General features: G+C 37.3%; 1 protein-coding gene across 9 annotated transcripts in view; it reads left to right on the forward strand.

Annotated features, from left to right (window-relative positions):
* LOC123518278 (formin-binding protein 1 homolog) overlaps positions 1 to 17740 on the forward strand; it is a 162583-nt gene extending 144843 nt beyond the window's left edge. For 2 of the 9 annotated variants that reach the window (XM_045279005.1, XM_045279001.1), the window contains 7 exons: positions 1988 to 2173; positions 2713 to 2919; positions 4315 to 4356; positions 9777 to 9874; positions 10544 to 11086; positions 13887 to 14050; positions 14481 to 17740. In XM_045279005.1, coding sequence (XP_045134940.1) covers positions 1988 to 2173; positions 2713 to 2919; positions 4315 to 4356; positions 9777 to 9874; positions 10544 to 11086; positions 13887 to 14050; positions 14481 to 14641 — 1401 coding nt within the window. In that variant the 3' untranslated portion in view covers positions 14642 to 17740. Of the gene's footprint in view, positions 1 to 1987; positions 2174 to 2712; positions 2920 to 4314; positions 4357 to 9752; positions 9875 to 10543; positions 11087 to 13886; positions 14051 to 14480 lie in introns of all 9 variants that reach the window. The other 7 variants (XM_045279007.1, XM_045279004.1, XM_045279002.1 and 4 more) reach the window with 6 other exon arrangements.
* The last annotated feature ends 968 nt before the right edge of the window (positions 17741 to 18708 follow it).

An 18708-nucleotide genomic window follows, 5' to 3' on the forward strand; every position in this document is an offset into this window, starting at 1 on the left:
TCCATCCACTTTAACACTTTTCCTTTCAGTCCTCCATAAATCTCTAATTTCCATAACAGTCTCATGTGAGGTACCTTGTCAAAAGCTTTCTTTAAATCCAAATATACACAGTCCATCCATCCTCTCTCTCTTGTATTTTGTCAACCACTCTTGAATAAAAGCTCAGTAGATTTGTTACACATGACCTCCCTTTCCTGAAGCCAAATTGATGATCCGATAATAACTTATGATCCTCCAGGAACCGTATCCAATATTTCTTTATCACCCTCTCACAAATCTTACCGACCACACTTGTTAGAGACACAGGTCTATAGTTAAGAGGCTCTTCCTTACTGCCTCCCTTATAAATGGGCACCACTTCAGCTCTCTTCCACTCTACTGGTACTTCCCTGTTTCTAATGAACACCTTATAATATCATATAATGGATCAATCAATTCTTCTCTACACTCCTTCAATAATTTTCCTGAAACTTCATCTGGTCCCATCGCTTTATCATCTTTAAGTTCCTCCAACATTTTATATAACTCCTTTTAGGTATCTTAATGTCATCCATGTGCACATTTCCTTGTACATTCTGAGGCTTTACAAACATTGTTTCTTCAGTAAATACTTGCTGAAACCTATTATTTAGCAATTCCGCTATATTCTTAGGGTCATCTACTATCCCTTGCTCTCCTTTTAATCTTTCAATGGACTCTCTCTTTTAAGTTTACCATTTATGAACCTGTAAAACAATTTTGGATGTTCCTTACTCTTGTCTACAATATCTTTTCAAATTTTCTTTCTTCCTCCTCCTTACCCTCACATACTCATTTCTCGCCACTCTATAATTCTCCTTATTTAGTATATTCCTGCTCTTTTCCATCTTTTCCAAGCCACATCTCTCTTTTCCTTAGCCTTAACACAAGTTGCATTAAACCAATCCTTTCTTCCTTCCTCTCTCGGTTTATACTTTGGTACAAATTTCATAACTCCTTCTTTATAATATTTCATAAAAATCTCATATTTCTTTTGCACTTCTCTGATTTGTAACATCTCCCAATCTAATTTTCTGAAATAATTTTTCAAACTTTCTGTGTCCATCTTTCTATAATTCAATCTACCACTCCTGTATGTCTCGTCCTTCCTTCGCTGTGTTGTTGCTATCTGCATTTCCATAACCACATGATCACTCTTTCCCAAAGGACACTTGTATTGTATATCTCCACATAGGTACACTTCTCTTGTTAACACCAAATCCAGTCTAGCCGGTTCATCATCTCCTCTATATCTAGTATTTTCCTTCACCCTCTGTTCCATCATATTTTCCATCATTAGATTAAGAAATCTCTCTCCCATGCTTCCTCTCCAACACCACTTACTAGATTTTCCCAATCCACCTCCTTACAATTAAAATCTCCTACTAGTATCACCTTTCTTTTTCCAGATAATACACTTTCCAAACTCTGTAAAGTATCCTTGATCATATTGTCGTATTCCTTAATGTCCAAGAATTTGTTTTAGGAGGTACATAGGTCACCATGATTATTAATTCTTTTCCATCACTTTTATCCTTATGCTTATCACTTCTGCGTTGTTCTTCCCATACCAAACCTTATCCACATTTATTTATTTCTTCGTCATAATCATAACTCCTCCTCCACCTTTACTCTCTATCCTTTCTCCATATATTATATTTATTATCCAAATTTATCTTTGTTTTTTCATGCAATTTTGTCTCAGTCAAACACACTATATCAGGCTTCTCCACTATCATATAGTCTTGCAATTCCAATCTACTTGACAGTATCCCATCTATATTAGTATACATTACGGTCCACCCACTGCTCCCTCTAGGGGTTCCTCCATATTCCTTCTTTCCACATACCACTTTCTGACTCTGACATTCACTCTGTACACTCGTGTGTGTGTGTGTGTGTGTGTGTGTGTGTGTGTGTGTGTGTGTGTGTGTGTGTGTGTTGCTAACCATGCTATGTCTTGCCTCAGGGAGACCACTACAACACTGTCATGCCGGGCATCTTCCAAGGCCTCCAGGATTTGGATGAGAAAAGAATCAATAACTTCAAGAACCTTCTGAAGAAGAGTGTTGACATTGAGCGTGCAGTCTTCCCCATCATCAACAAGTGCCTTGATGGAATAGTGTCGGCTGCTGACTCTATAGATGAGAAATTTGTAAGTTTGATTCTAGAAAGACAAAATTTGGAACATTTAAGCTGAAAATTCTATAAGAGTTGTAGGTAGTGTAAGATTTCACCACTGTTGAGTGTCACCATTTTATGGATGCTTACTTTTGAAGAGCAGCGTTAGACTAATTTCCAGGAGTGATACTTTACATTATTTGCTGTGTAATCACTGGGTGGCCAACCTTCAAATTAATCATACATTTAAGACTAGGTACATGTATCTTGTTTCCTGAAATTTCTGTGATGAATAGTGATTGCCATTGAATTGGGGTAGTAAATCAATTCTTTCCTGGTGTATAAGATATAAGTTATTATTTTATTTCATGTTTTTTTATTGTACATTTTTTTTGTAGATTGGATATACCCAGCCAGTCTTGTCAGAAGACCGGTAGAGCTGAAGCCTTTATCTTGCATTCCATCATACACTAGAGCAAAGAAAAAATAGCATCTTGGTTGAAACATTAGACAAAAGCTTGATATGAATTGTGTCAAGTACATCAGTAAGTAACCTTCATTCCACACCTGCAGGACTCACAAGTGGTCATAGAACGATACAAATCAGGCTTCACTCCCCCGGGCGACATCCCATTCGATGACCTGAGCACTCCAAGACAGAATGGCGACTCAACACCTGCATCCCACCCTCCCATCAGGCAGGACACCATCAAGGGCACCATATCAGCATCCAAGCTCAAGAAGCGTGGTGGCATCTTTGGGATCTTTGGCTCAAATAAGGTGGGTCAGCTGGAGCAGTTGGAATGTTGTGCCACTCACTCATCTTGACATCAAACTTTTCCACAGGCACTTACAATAGAGTTAATTCATATTGCACCTCTATCTCAACTTTTATTTTCTCCTTCCATCTCTTCCTTCAGTTTAATGTGCTATTATCTTGTGTTATCTTAAGTGTCTAAAACATTTGGAGTAATAAGTTTTTTTTTCCTAATAGTTTTCAACAAATTGTATGTTTTTCTGTTATCTAACGCAATACATCATGGTTTGTACTCAGAACTAAAACAGCAAAGCTGAGATACTGTAACATTGAGGAGATTTTTCATGTAAGCTTTTGAAATATTGCAAACACTTTTGTATTTTTTTGTTATTTTGAGCCGAGGAACTCTACAACAACAAAACACAGTTTTTTTCTTCATATTGATTGGATACTATTTCACCTGTGCTCTTACTGTCCTTCTGAACTTACCAGTTACATATTCATACTGAGTTGTGTCTCATGCAGGTGGAAAGATCCTTGAAACTATGTACATTTTTCATGTGTTATGAGTACACTACCTGTGGTATGTCTGTCAGCCATAACACTTGTACAAACTTGCTTTTCTGTTTGTATAGATTATCTCATCATGTTACATCAGTGGTCATGTATTCATGACAGGATCTGCTTACTCTTTCTATCAGAAAGTGTTTATATATTAATCATTTGTGCAGTTTCATATTTTCTTTAACATTTCTCTTTCATATGTTGTGAATCTAATATCATGCACTTCAAATATAGGTATTTTCTACAGCATCATTTTAGTCTTTTTATTTGTAGTAGTTACTGAATTAATTAGTTCATGATATGGCTTTAGTTTTGCTCTTTAGCAAGTCATTATGAAATTCTTTGCTTTCATTTTTTAACAATGTGAAACTTGCCACATGTTCATTGCCACTAGGGATGATATTCTAGATTGAACTCTAACATCTTAGGAATATTTTTTACTTAGAATACTCTTACATAATTTTTCCTAACAGTAACAATGAAATTCTTCCCTTTACAACATAATTGAGAAGACATACCATCACAACACAGCTGACTCTTTGCCTTCCCTCACCCTCTCTCTCACTCTGACATGGCTCCTCCTCACCAAGTACCCTTCCTGTGGCTTCTTGATACATCATAACCATACTGCCAAAAAGGTACTGCTCTGTTAGCCACTCAAGCACCAGTTTTTAACGTAGCCTGAAAGAAATCTACAGGGGATTATTGTTTTTTATCCCCTTGGTATGAGTAGAGTACTATGTTGAACCAAGCCTTGTGCTGCCCATGTGTACTGTGTATGTAGAGCATCCTCAGAACAAAATCAGAAGTCTTGTTTCTCTTCAGAATGTTGATTTGAGTCTGCTCTCTTGCAGATCGAGGCCATATATAGTCTATTTAAGCTCCACAAGATTCTGGTATTACAACCATTCACACTCAAGTCAAATAGCTTGAATTCCATTGATACTTATGGATAAACATATGTTTGGTTGTGAACACTCATATGCTTATTATTATTACATATTATTATTATTATTATTTCTTTTACTCATTTTGCATGGTGATGTCATGGTGCCTATGTCACAAATCATTGCATCATGTAGTTTGGTGGTGAAATTTTTGGGTAGGTGTGTGTGTGTGTGCGTGCTTTTTATCCACCTAATCTCGCTGTAAGTGAGGAGTTTTGTGTTCATCAGCTTGCGAATGTTGCACCAGATACACCAGTAATTAAGTTCTTCATTCTTTTTTCCCATCAGTTGACACCATTAGTCTCTACTGCAAAAAATAACGGTAAACATGTAAATAACTCAGCCTGTTCTGTGACCACCACTTACATGTTTCCATTCCCCTGACCTGCTATATTCCCTGTGACACACCAAGGGGATATCTCAGTCAGCATTCACTTTGGTTGTGTGTGTTGCCTTTCCACACCATCACCCATCAGTGGTGACCCAGATATGAACACAAGGAGGCAGTAGTGTGAGACAGACCAGAAGTGTTCTCCATTTTGATGTTAATTAGAAGTGTCTGAAGTGCACTACTTATATGGACACTTACCCTTATATGTGAGATGGAAGAGCCATAAGAGAATATAAAGTCTTACAGATTCCATCCCACCCCTGTCCTAGTTGTTATTGTTCCTTCACCTCCATTCCACACCTTACATGACCCAATAGCAGAATAGATGTCTGCTATTCCACAAAATCTTCCTGAAGCCAGTTTTTTTTTTATTCATGCACAGCTTGGCTATAGTGACTTGTTATTTTGGAAACAAAACCACATTACCCGATAACAAGTTTTATCTGTGAAAATACCTGTAGAACACACCAATGGTTCTCCCATTAAGGAAATTAAGGAAAGATAATTGGATTGGATTTTGTTTGTAGCTTTCCCTAGAAACAAACTTACTAACAAACCATATAAGAGTGAGAGATCTTAGTTTATTATTGCCACATTAAAGTACATTGAAAGGTGTATAGTAACATAATTTGTTTACATTAAGAAATGACAATAATAAACTAAGTAATACATTGTCATGAGTACAAAGATAAGACTTGTCCATTTAATATACAGTAATATGCTCTTGTGAATTCATGATAAGGACAGATACTGAAAATTTCACTAATAATTGTTTAAAGCATGAACTGTGATGCAGTGGAGAAGCTGGCTGGTGTCACAGTGTGTCTAGATGCCTAAGTATTGTTTGTGCCATCTTTGACATCAAAAAAGTCCATTACTAACACATCGTTGTGACAGCAAGGCTGTGGGGGTTTTCTTTCACCCAGACTGTGCTTAATGGGAGAAAACATTATATACCGCTAGAATAAAACATCTATGAATATTTCTGAACACCTCAGGAGATACTTATTGTTTAGGATAAGATATCTCTTAATTGTTTGCTTTATATCCTGACTTGAGCTGTTCATTGAGACTTAATTAACCCTCAGACTGTGATCAGATCCAAAGCCACTTGTATAAAGCTTGGACAAGTATGATAGTTGCTCTACTGTATTAACAATTCTTAACATGATTGTGTAACTACTTTTTAATAGTATTAATAATTTGATGGTGATGATATATAACATTAACTTTTTTAATTAGATATTAGGAAGATAAAGGAACCTAATTATTTTTAAAGGCTTTAGTGATATGCAATATGTAATATTCTATTAAACAAGATAGATATTTCAATATTAGGAATTAACATTTACAAATGTAATATACTAATAAAAAAAAAAGCTTGGAAACCCACAACAAAGTATTAAAAAGACTTGTCTGAAATGTTTTGACTACATTTCAGAAAAGATTGGGCAAATTTTTAAGCAAGAAAGATGAAGCTGGTGTTCTTTTTTTATCAGTAATTTATTATAGCTTCATTACTTTAGCTTATCTGAGGTTAGAGAAAGTGCTACATACGTAATGATTCACATGCTTGTAGGATTGAGGGTAGATGCATACAAGCTTATGTGAGGTGTAAAAAGTCATAGAGCTTCTGACCTTTCACTCCAGTTTCCAAAACAACCCATCAAAGAGACAAGGAAGTTAAGTTCTTCCCACCTCTTCAATTGATGTTAATATTAACCTTTGTTCTCCTCTGTGTGTGCTCTTGGTTGGGGTGGTTGCCTGGGTTGCCTTGGCACAATGGTTGGTCTGACTCGCTGGCTGTGGCCGTGGCATCATTGGTGTGTAAGTATGATGATGTGCCACTCTGAGGGTACTTGTACCTGAGTGCTTAGCTTGCCTCCAGCTGACACTGCTTGATTTCTCTGCGAGTCCTGTGTGAGTCTGTGTTCAGCTGCAGCTTCAACTAATTTGCTTTGTAACTAAAGATATTTCTCTTGTGTTGTTCCTTGCAGTTTTACAGATTGGAATGTTATTGAAGATTTAACATAATGATAATGTTACATTAGTCATTGTGTTGCCTCAATCATGGCTGTAGCCACACAAATAGTTAATACAAATAGATACAGCAAAGTTTTTGAAGCAAAGAGTGCTTAGAGAGTAAACTTCAGTTAATTTGCTGTGTAGAGCTGAAAGGTTGATTTATTTGTTTGATTCATGTTTATTCAAGTGTACTTAGCATCCTGATATCGAGGAAGTAAAAATAGTAAGAATCATGAAGAAAAGAAAACCATGGTGATTTGTCAGTGGTGTTTATGTGGTGATCATTGTCAGTGGTGAGTAAACAATGCATAGAGATGATTAAATAAACTCCTAAATTAAAACTGATGACTGATTTTGTAAGATGATGAGGGGCAAGAGATTTTTATTTTGATTAAAAATGTGTCTGACAATTCTTGGTCGTGGTGTTACTTTGGGGGAATGATGAAAGCTATTCCTAATTCAATGAGTCAAATTACTCTACATTGTGATCTCCAAGCATATTAAGTTTTCACATGTCCATTTTGTTTTTAGGAAGGTCTTAGAACATAATGAGGCAGTGTACATATAAGTAAAGCACTGAAGGAATAACTATTATTGGTGATGGCAAATGGTGTGGTTCTGTTGGCACTTTATAAAAATGTGTTACTTCCTGATGCCTAATTTCACAAATCTCTGCTAAATTTAAGAGTAAAGAGTAATTTAGTGAGGACATTCTTTGATGTGACCTTCCATCAGTACTGAACTGGCAGGCATCAGCAAAATTAATTCAAGTGTTGCAGTGACCACAGTTAGCACATACACCTGGTTCTCAGCGTCTGATTGCTGGAGACTAATGTTATCAGAACCCAAGTATTTGTTTGACTATTGAAAACAAAGTTAAGGCCACTTTATGATTGCTGAACATGTGGCTGAATGATGCTTTGTGACAGCTGCAGAGAAGGCTTCAGGGGTGTCCCTTGGACTCCTGCCAACTATTCTGCCTACATTTTTCAGATTATGAGAACCATCAGAGCTTGATTACTTTCCAATCTGCTACATCCATGATTATATATATATATATATATATATATATATATATATATATATATATATATATATATATATATATATATATATATATATATATATATATATATATATATATACACACACACACACACACACACACACACACACACACACACACACTCGACCCTCAAAACAACGTACCTCCCATCAACGGATTTCAGAAACTACGGACAAATTCTGGAGTCTGGTTTAATCTACGGACGAATATTAAAATGCGCGCGATTGTCCGTTCCTGGCAAATTATTGTCCGGTAGGTGGCTGGTCGGTCGCGTCATCAGCTGTTGGCCGCCATGTTTAATCTTCAGTCCATGCGTTTTCAACCAACATCGAACATTGTCCAGTGCTTACCACGGCTTTTTTATGCATTTGTACCCTTCCCACGAGTGCTTAACCTATCCAAAATGCCTCTTAAACCTAGTGAACCAGTGAAGCGTAATCAAAAGGCTCTTCCAGTGGCTGCTAAGCTTGAACTAATACGAAAATTAGTAAAAGGAACAAGTGTTGCGAAGCTGTGAGAGAACTTCGTTTTCTGTATTTTATATTAAACTGACTATGCTCATGTTATTTGTTGTACTTAATGCTTTGTAATACTGCTTGAATGCTTTTTTAATGATTACACAGTATTTTACGTACATTTTATACAGTTTTTACGTACTTTTGCAAAGAACGGACTTTTGCAATCTACGGACAGGGTCGTGCATGCATTTGTCCGTTGTTTGGTCAGTGTATATATATATATATATATATATATATATATATATATATATATATATATATATATATATATATATATATATATATATATGATTTCTCATATGAGTTACAAATTCTTTGGAAGATAAGTTTTGCTGGTTTGTGTAATGTTATTTCAGAAGGGAACTGAATTTCAGGGCAAATATTTCAAGCTCTATCCAGATAATGAAGTTTTCTGTATAACAACCCCTTATGCAAATATAGCAGCAATTATTATATTCTACATTTTGATTGTGGACTGTTTTGACTCACTTGTTGTCATCTCAGTCTTATTTATGGTACCTGATCTCTTCCCAGGAGATTGTCCTGTCAGGGTAAATATTAGAAACAAGTAAAATTCAGCGATTCCTTTTTGTAGTCCAGATTAATTCACACGTCCTTTTTTTCTTTCAATGTTGACATCCATTATGGCTCTTATGGAGACATTGAGTCATCACTAACAGCTGATTGTTAATGTTAGTCTATTCACTGCCTTAATGTTCATAAACTAAATTTACTATGAAATATTTTCCTCTTTTAGTGGAAGTGTGCTTTAAGATATAAAGAAAATACCTTCTTCCTTGACTTGGGAATGGCCAGAGCTTTACCAGTGTGTCACAGTCAGAAGCATCATTAGTTTTAACACTGTTTATTGATTTTGTGATGACTAATCATTTGTGGAGAAATAATTTTACATACACTTATGCATGATTTCTCATTATCACTTTGTCCCTTTATGTATCTTAGATGTAGACTGAGAATGCATTAGTGATGTGCTATGAATACGGAAGAACCCACTTGTGGCTGTAACCTTCTGTGTGCCTTCTCAGTGTTCTAATATTAGAAATCCTTTGGTAAACATGGAGATAGTTCAGTATGTTAGCTGGTAGTGAATTAGTCTGGGTAATAACAACATTGTCAAAGTCAATAATTACAGTAATTGAAAAATATTTATTTCAGATAGACAGATGAACAGTGTTGAGATTGGATCAAAACTCTTCATGCATTGCAGATATCAGAGTAACTGCATTAAGGGCAAAAGTTAATTAAGAATCTAGATATAAGTCTCAGTATCAGCATTTACTTTAGGAATAATTGAAATGAAACTGACATGTTTTGTTTTTGGCAGAACAATTTCTCATTCTCTGAGAAGGAGGACTTCAGTGACCTGCCACCCAACCAGCGGAAGAAGAGGATTCAACAACGGATTGATGATGTCACCACCAAACTCCACCAGGAAACAGCTGCCAAGTAATGCTCAGGGTGTTGGGAGTGGGTGTGGTGTTGAAGGATGGGCAGGTGTGGATATGTTAAGGGAACCTTGGGGCACCACTCGTGTAGTAGATAGAGTGTGTGCAGTAAGAAGGTGCAGTAAGGGAAGTGTGATGTGTGTGTTTTAAGGAAGATATATAAGGACTAAGGGAGATTGTGTGTGGCATAAGTGTAGTTGGAGTGTACTAACTGAGCATTCATCATGAAGCAGACTTTGTCCTCTGACTAGATTATCTCACTCTGCATATTTGCAGGATCTGTTTGTGTGAGAGAATGTTTTGCTTAGACTCACATTTTTAAATTTCTCTTACTATGGTCACTTATTGTGAGAATGTGTGTGTGTGTGTATATATATATATATATATATATATATATATATATATATATATATATATATATATATATATATATAGAGAGAGAGAGAGAGAGAGAGAGAGAGAGAGAGAGAGAGAGAGAGAGAGATTCATTTGTACACTTGCACTTTTCTAATACTTTCTTACATCTAGTCTTTGTAGTATAATTCTTAAGCGGATCACCTTATTTAATTTGTGTCCCATATTTGACTTTCATTTTTTTTTCTTTTGAATTGCTGAAAAATAATACATGGTTGCAATGTTGCCTCACCTGATACAACACGTCACTTCTCAGGGATGGGCTGCTGAAGATGAAGGAGGTGTATGAGGGAAATCCTTCTCTGGGAGACCCCATGAGCATAACAGGACAGCTCAGCGACTCGTGCCAAAGGATTGAAAAACTGCGAAACGAGCTGCAGCGTTACCAGACCATGTTAGACGATGTGGATGGAGACGGAATAGGTGGTGGAGGTGCTGCATCAGGTGGCCCTTCAACCCCCAATGCCTCCCTTGCCCGGCACCACAGCAACGTCATGTCCCTGCACCACCACCACAACGGAGGCGCCTCCCCAAGGTCCTCTGTCACTTCCCATCGTACCTCCCTCAGCGACGAGTCCCTCTCCCGGTCAGCCTCTGATTCCTCCGTCTGCACCAACCCCCCTTCCAACAACACCACCTCCACAACCACCACCACCACCACCTCCACAGCCACCAACTCCCTCCTTCATGGTCGGGCCACCACCACCACAACCACCACCACCACCTCCTCCTCCACTACCACCAACTCATGTGGGGAGGGTGGCAGGTCTGCCCATCCTGACCCCCTACCCTCTCAGGGGTCAGTCTTGCACTCATCTTCTCAGCTATCAGATGCTTGCTTATGCTTCATAATCTTAACTCATTCATTAGTGCACATTCAACCAGAGATCAGAAAAATTCTACTCACTCATTATTCTTTGAATGTAACTGAATTTTCTTGAGAGGTGTGGCATATTATGCATGATGCATTTCAAGAGAACAATAGCATTTTCATAATATATTTCAGCTTCAATTCAAGTACTTGAGGAAGTAAATTACCTAATAATGACCGGCTAGAAGGATGATGCCAGTGTGTGTGTATATATATATATATATATATATATATATATATATATATATATATATATATATATATATATATATATATATATATATATATATATATATATATATATATATATATATATATATATATATATATATATATATATATATATATATATATATATATATATATGCACACCACTTTCTATGATAAATGTTTTACTCCAGTCACAAAATCAGTGTAAGGAAGCATCTGTTAGATGGTTTTATGTGGTATGTGGTGATTTAATTCACTTTTTTGGTGTTTGGGTACTTTTATCTCCCTGCAGATTTTATTCTTCAGATTTACTGCAATGCCTGACAGTAACTTAATGATGTGGGTGTTTGGATGTGTGTCTGCAGTGTGATGTCACCCTCTGGGTTAACAAGGAGGAGCATGTCTTCTTTATTAATGGCAATTCCTTCTACAGCTGACCTGACGCCACTATAGTCTTGCATGGAGTGTCTGTCATCACATCTCAAAATTGATTGAGAGATGTACAAATTTCAAGCATGCATAATTTTTTTGTATGAAAAGATCATTGAAGTTTTTAGACATGGCAAATTCTGTTGTGCTTGTGGTTCTTGTGTTCCATAATTATCCTCTTTCAAGGGAGAAGCTTCATACTTGACCAGTTTGTTTATTTCCTTATATTTTCTTTTGTTCTTAAAAACTATTTTTCAAGGAGGTGGGAATGATTTGTCTAAGCTATTCATTGTACATATTGCTTCCATGTGTGATTCATGCTAAACCAACTGAAGAAATTTCCATTCCATCACCATCCATTCTCATTTCATACCCACAATCATTTTCACTTTCTGTATTTGTTCCAGACCTTAGATAAACCAGGATCCCTTTTCCTTATGTTTCACACTTTTGTAGGCTAGAAGAAAATCTGTTGTATATAGTATTGATCTATAAAGCACACAGTAACCATCTTTTTTAGAGGGAGGACATTCATTCACTCACTCATACACACACACACACACACACACACACACACACACACACACACACACACACACACACACACACACACACACACACACACACACACACACACACACACACACACACATACACGACTAAGTCAATAAGTGAGCTGTAAGGTATGCACCACAGAACCAATGATTATCTCCAGAGTTTAGTAATGGTTTAGGTTTTTCAGTTGTCAGCATATTTTTTTGGTTACATCTTTATTATTTTTATATCTTTATAACAGCAGTCATCAATTATATCATCAAAAGGTTTTTGCTCTTCTGTCATATTTTGAAGCATCACTTGAGTAATTTTGTAATAGCATTGATCAAGTACTTTGGAATGTGTTGCTTGTTCTACTAATCCTGTGTTATTAGGTTTGCCAGCCCTTGTATTCAGGAGAATGTGTGCATGGCATTAATTCTCAAGAAGAGTTTTTTTCATTCCATCACAGTACATTGGTGCCCATCTTAGATTAACTTATTCATATGTGCAAATGAGATAGGGAAAAGACCTTCTTTATCTTCTTTTGACAAAATAGAAAACAATTATGAACTGAAAATCTTATAAATTAGACTAATACCTGATAACTTGATAAGAGAAGAAGAGGAAGGTTTTGTTTTTAGCTTTCTTATTACCGAGACTGAAAAGAAATAACTGATGACCACTAGAAGGTGATGAGGTGTGAGAGTCATAACAGATTTGCCCAGACTGAGGCAGTGAGGTGAGAGATGGGAAGGGAAAGAGGAAATTAAATGTATGTTATTGCTCAGGGTAATAATGGTTTTGTGAAGTGCTCCTTGGGGATTTTACAGCAGCCCACAAAAAAAATTGAATGTTTTAAGAGGGTTTGTTTTGACCAGAAATGTTTTGAAGCTGCACATACCTTCTTAACAGATTGGGTAAGGAATTGAAATTATGTGTGGGACTTTAGCACATGAAATTCTTTGAAGATTGATTAAAATCTTAGTTTCCCTCATGTAGCAAAATATTACTTCCCTTTGCTGTGGGTAGCAAAGTGTCTACCATTCAGTGACCTATTAGGAATTATTTTTCATATTAAATAAATAAAAAGCTAAAAGTTTACTGTAATGCATTACTAAGTATTGTGTCAAAATGAACAGTGCTGTGATGGTTTGGTCAGAACAGTATTAAACTCTTCTCTTGGGTATTAATACAGCCAATCTTCACAGCTGTGTCATTTACCTTTTTTTGATATTTTCTCATACACATTGGTATTGCTTGTGAGGCAAAGCCTGTCTAATCATGAAGTCTTAAGATACTAATTCATTGCCCTTGTATGATGTAGGTATGTGATTTGTTATCTGCAGTAAAGTAATATTTAACAGTGATACTAAGAGGAGCTGAGGTATAAGAAAATATTTTTTGTTCTTAGCAATTCATGACTCAGTTTGGAAACTACAAACCTGCAAGTTATTAGCATCATGTCTTACGGCTTCATGGATTGAGTCAGGACCCCCGGTCTGGCCTGTGAGCCTGGCCTTTGTGCACTAACTCACTTTCCCTGCTAATTCAGCTCGTCTCATAGCCCGGAGAGCGGCATCGGCCTCAGTCACAACTCGCTGCCCGGCTCCGACACCTACGACCAGCCAGACACGGGGGAGGACGAGAACGGGGAATTCTACGACACTGAGCCACTGCCCATCATTGGCACCTGTCGAGCCATCTACATCTTTGAAGGTGTGTGTCTTCTGCTAATTATAATGTTTTAACTCACTCAAGGATATGAGGAGGCAATGCTAAGAATGTTAAAGAATGCAGTATTTCCTCATCATCTTTGGAGTGGCTGGGCTGTAACTTACACTGTAATGTTGATTATGGATTTCTCAAGCCAGGTTCAGTGGGAAAAATTGGTATGTAACGATTATATATCCGAGTGTGATTTTTTCTCTCTCTCTCTCTCTCTCTCTCTCTCTCTCTCTCTCTCTCTCTCTCTCTCTCTCTCTCTCTCTCTCTCTCTCTCTCTCTCTCTCTCTCTCTCTCTCTCTCTCTCTCTCTCTCTCTCTCTCTCTCTCTCTCTCTCTCTCTCTCTCTCTCTCTCTGTGGTGTATTAAACTTTTTATAGATAAAGTCCTATTGGATTAAAAGTATTGTTTTCCCTGTCTGGCAGGCACCAGCGAGGGCAGCATGAGCATGACAGAGGGAGAGGAACTGAATGTGATAGAGTTGGACCAGGGTGATGGCTGGACCAGAGTCAGAAGGATGTCTGAGTTTGAGGAAGGATTCGTACCTACATCATATATTGAAATGTCACTCTACAATAACTGTTAAACATTCCTGCTCCTTAGGACTACAGTTGGTAACATTAATGGCAGGCTGTCAAGCATTTTGCTAAAGAATTGGGGAAAGAAAATTTTAATTAAGATTTATCATGCCAAGAGGTTTAACAGGAACCAGGAATGACCTGTCATAATAATGAAAAACTAACATAATAATCGTTCTTGGAAGTCAAGGAGCTTGGTAATAGTGCATATAAGTATTGTGCATTGTGGCACTGCATGCCCATCTGTCAGTGATGTGTGTTCAGGCCATCCCAAGTCATCGCTTGCAAGAAGGAACACCCTATAGTGCTCAATACGACAGGATCCCTCCATCAGTGTTGTCAGGAAGACATCATTTGTAGTAGCAGTCCTCTTGCCTCTCTGAACTTCAAGTACCCACGTACAGGTGTGTGCAGGGATGATGACTCCATTTCTAGGAAAAATTATTGGACATGAATGTTTAGCATAGGTTGATTTTGTTTCCTTTTTTCTGAGTATGGACTCCCAAGGAAAGTACCATACCTTATTTTCTTTTATTTGAACCATAATGTAAGAGTGGAATATGTTATTTTTTAGTAATGTTCATTTCTCACAGTCATCGCTTGAGGAAGGGAAGTGGAGGGTGCAGTGTGGCAACAGTGGCATGTGTTGTCCTCTGTCTTGGCCCGCCTGTCAGCATTGTGCCATTGCAACACCAGAAATCCAATCTAATGAATATCTGTTGTACATAATATTCATGATATATTTGGCATTTAGCTTTGGCACACTTCGTTATCTTCACTTTTTCCCCCAAAGGCTTTCTTGTTCTGTATTGTCCTTGTGTCTGCCTGTGCACACGACTGATACAAGAGAGCAGCAACCACAGCATGCAGAGGTGAGCCTGTGTCTGCAGTGCCCCTCCACCACAGCACAGGCCAAACTACTGGTATATTTTTACCTGAATATGGTTCATGCTTACTGGCAGTACAGGAAGAACACTACTATGCTGTGCTGGCATCAGCACACCATGTACTACATTACACTGCTTTTTTTTTTCTATCTTTTCTTTTCTCTCCTTCCTTAATACTTAAACAATTATTTAAAGTTCAAGCAGGGTGATGTATGATGTAGTCCATGGAAATATTTTAAATATTCACATTTTTTCCAAAGTTTGCCAGTCTGCAAGCGTATTGCATTTAATAGGAAGAAGTTCATCTTATCTTTCATTGATTTTCTTTTAAGAAAATGCCTTATGCAGTGTAAAAACATTTCTAAAGAAACCTCATGTTTACAATGCTGATAATAATTACACCTGCACTAGTGTGTGTGTGTGTGTGTGTGTGTGTGTATGAGTCAACATATATAAGTGCACAAATATGGCACTGTGCATGTACTTGTACATTGTGTGTGTGTGTGTGTGTGTGTGTGTGTGTGTGTGTGTGTGTGTGTGTGTGTGTGTGTGTATTTGTGTGCATAGGGAATATTGGAAATGAATTATAATCTTAATTTTCTGTGTACTGTATTGAATAATGTTTATGAAGCTGCATTTTTATGTCTGGCTGTGCATTTGTGAATCAATTTCAGAGAGAGAGAGAGAGAGAGAGAAAGGTACACCGTCATTTTCTTGGAATTATGAATGATGTCTGACCAAATGTCACAAAGTTATATTATGATTTTATTGTAGACCTGTATAGTGTTTTTACTGCATTGTCTGGGCCTCACATGCTCAGGCATCTGCTGGCTTGTGAATAGCAGGGCTGGATCATTGTGCACTTCTGTGAAGTGTAATAATATTCAAAGGGTAATATCTCTTACCTATATGTAGCAAAGCTGATAATGCTCTTTGGGGTTTCCTTTTTATATTGTCTCTGAGTGCGTTGTCATGATACGTAGAAGCAACACACATACCCTAGCGTCAAATGCCAGGTTAGTTTTGGTCAGGCAGAGTAACAGGTTATTGTCAAAGCAGGAAAAATACTGTGATTTAATGGTAGCATGAGAATACTATTATGGATTTGTAATTGACAATAATGAATGACAAACACTTACCTAAGCAAAACCTTGCAGAGTACTTGCTCACTAATGTATAAATCATCAGTGAAACGAAAAATAGACCACAGACAATAAATGATAATGTATATAATAATAATAGTATACATTGAATTGGTACATTACATCATATTATTAGAGTATGTTGTTATGTACTTAATCGACTAATTTTGAAGGGATTAAAGATATGATCGCTTGTTTATCTCCAGGAAAAAAATTATACATAATATTAGTAGCACTTTTGTTTGCCATACACTGATCAACTATCTTGTCAATTAAGATGCTGAGTTGCTAATTCTGTCACAGTCTTCTCTTGTTTTCTTCCTGGTCATGAGTGTTTCCTAATGCAGCAGCAGTGCTGAATGCAGTGCTTCAAGGAGCAGTATCAGCAGCATGTAACATTTATATCCAATTTATATTATGATTTTGTCTTCTTGTTCATTGTAAACACATCCCTGTATGCAAGATCAACTATTTCCTCTCGACAGAATATATTCAGGCATGCACAGTGCACAGTGCCCTGTTTCATGCTTGAAGTCAACTCTTCCAGTAGGGCAGTTTTGTGCACACAACACAGTGTGGCTATCGGTGTGAGTTAAACACAGGGAAAGGCTGTTACTGATGAGGGTGGGCAGGTCTGCTGCTGCTGCTGCTGCTACTGCTGTCACCTTAGTCTGTCAAGTGAGACTGATACACTCACCCAGCCATACATGAACAAGAGATGCAACTCTTTCCAGCTATTAAGAACCATATCTGGAAATACCCCCATACTCTTATTGGTTAACAGTTTAAGTGCAGATTCTATATAATTACTCGTGTACATTTTATTTGTATTTTGTATATATATTTTTGTATCATTGTATCATAGTGTGTTTTTATAGCAGTCATTAAGGAGATACATTTTTATCTTCATTTTTTTTTTTTCTTATTTTCTTTTTTCTCCTATATGCTTATCAGGGAATCATGAGACACTAGCAGATGATGATAACAATGCTTGGCTTTCCATGTCAGCTTTGTAGTTAATCCCTGGTAAATGATGTATTAATATTATTATATCAGTAATAAAAATGCAATGTCCGTTCATTGAATTTTGATCCTACTTGGGCAGAATTTTGTGTGAGGAACTTCAGTCATATTTGTGTCACTGTCATGGCATGAGAAGGGACAACAGACAGGCAGCTTATAAGGAGGCGGTAGCATAGTGGATAAGGTGGTGAGTGTGGGATCGGGCAGACGTCCATACGTAGGTTCGAATCCCACCACGTATAGTCTTAAAACACTTTGAAATTTATTGAGTGGTTTAAAGTTACCTACATGTCACCATGATACCCAGGTTCTAGGTAGTTACACCCAAGATGAGCTTCAGGGGTGATATGGGCCCTAATTTGAGTACCACTATAAATAAAATTGCCTGCGCCACTAATGGGCGCGGAAGCTGAACAGTGCTTCCCATACACTCTTCAAGTGTGCCTACAGGTGCTATAGGGCTTAACATAAAAAAAAAAAAAAAAAGTTGAGTGCATGGTAGTGTGGCATTGTGTATTGTGACTATGGATGGTCTACATGAACTTTTCTTGCCAATATGCATGTATTTTATAACAGTATGTATTTGTGGTCAAGAATTATTATAGCAGTGTGAAACACTTGATGGCCACAACCATTATACTCTTCACTTACACACTTTTCACATGTAATTTCTCTCTCTCTCTCTCTCTCTCTCTCTCTCTCTCTCTCTCTCTCTCTCTCTCTCTCTCTCTCTCTCTCTCTCTCTCTCTCTCTCTCTCTCTCTCTCTCTCTCTCTCTCTCTCTCTCTCTCTCTCTCTCTCTCTCTCTCTCTCTCTCTCTCTCTCAACTCATAACACCTAACATTGAATCACACCACTCATGTAGGTACTTTATAATTACTTTCTGGCCCAATTAGACATATTTAGCTATAAAAGAAAAGATTGCAGTGTGAGAGCACTACATCCTTCATGCACATAGACTTGTTTGTGTATACAGTTGATGGCTTGAGAAAGGAAGACCTTATTTTACTAACTTGAGTATGTA

Source organism: Portunus trituberculatus, chromosome 43, assembly GCF_017591435.1.
Source record: "Portunus trituberculatus isolate SZX2019 chromosome 43, ASM1759143v1, whole genome shotgun sequence".
Taxonomy (NCBI): domain Eukaryota; kingdom Metazoa; phylum Arthropoda; class Malacostraca; order Decapoda; family Portunidae; genus Portunus; species Portunus trituberculatus.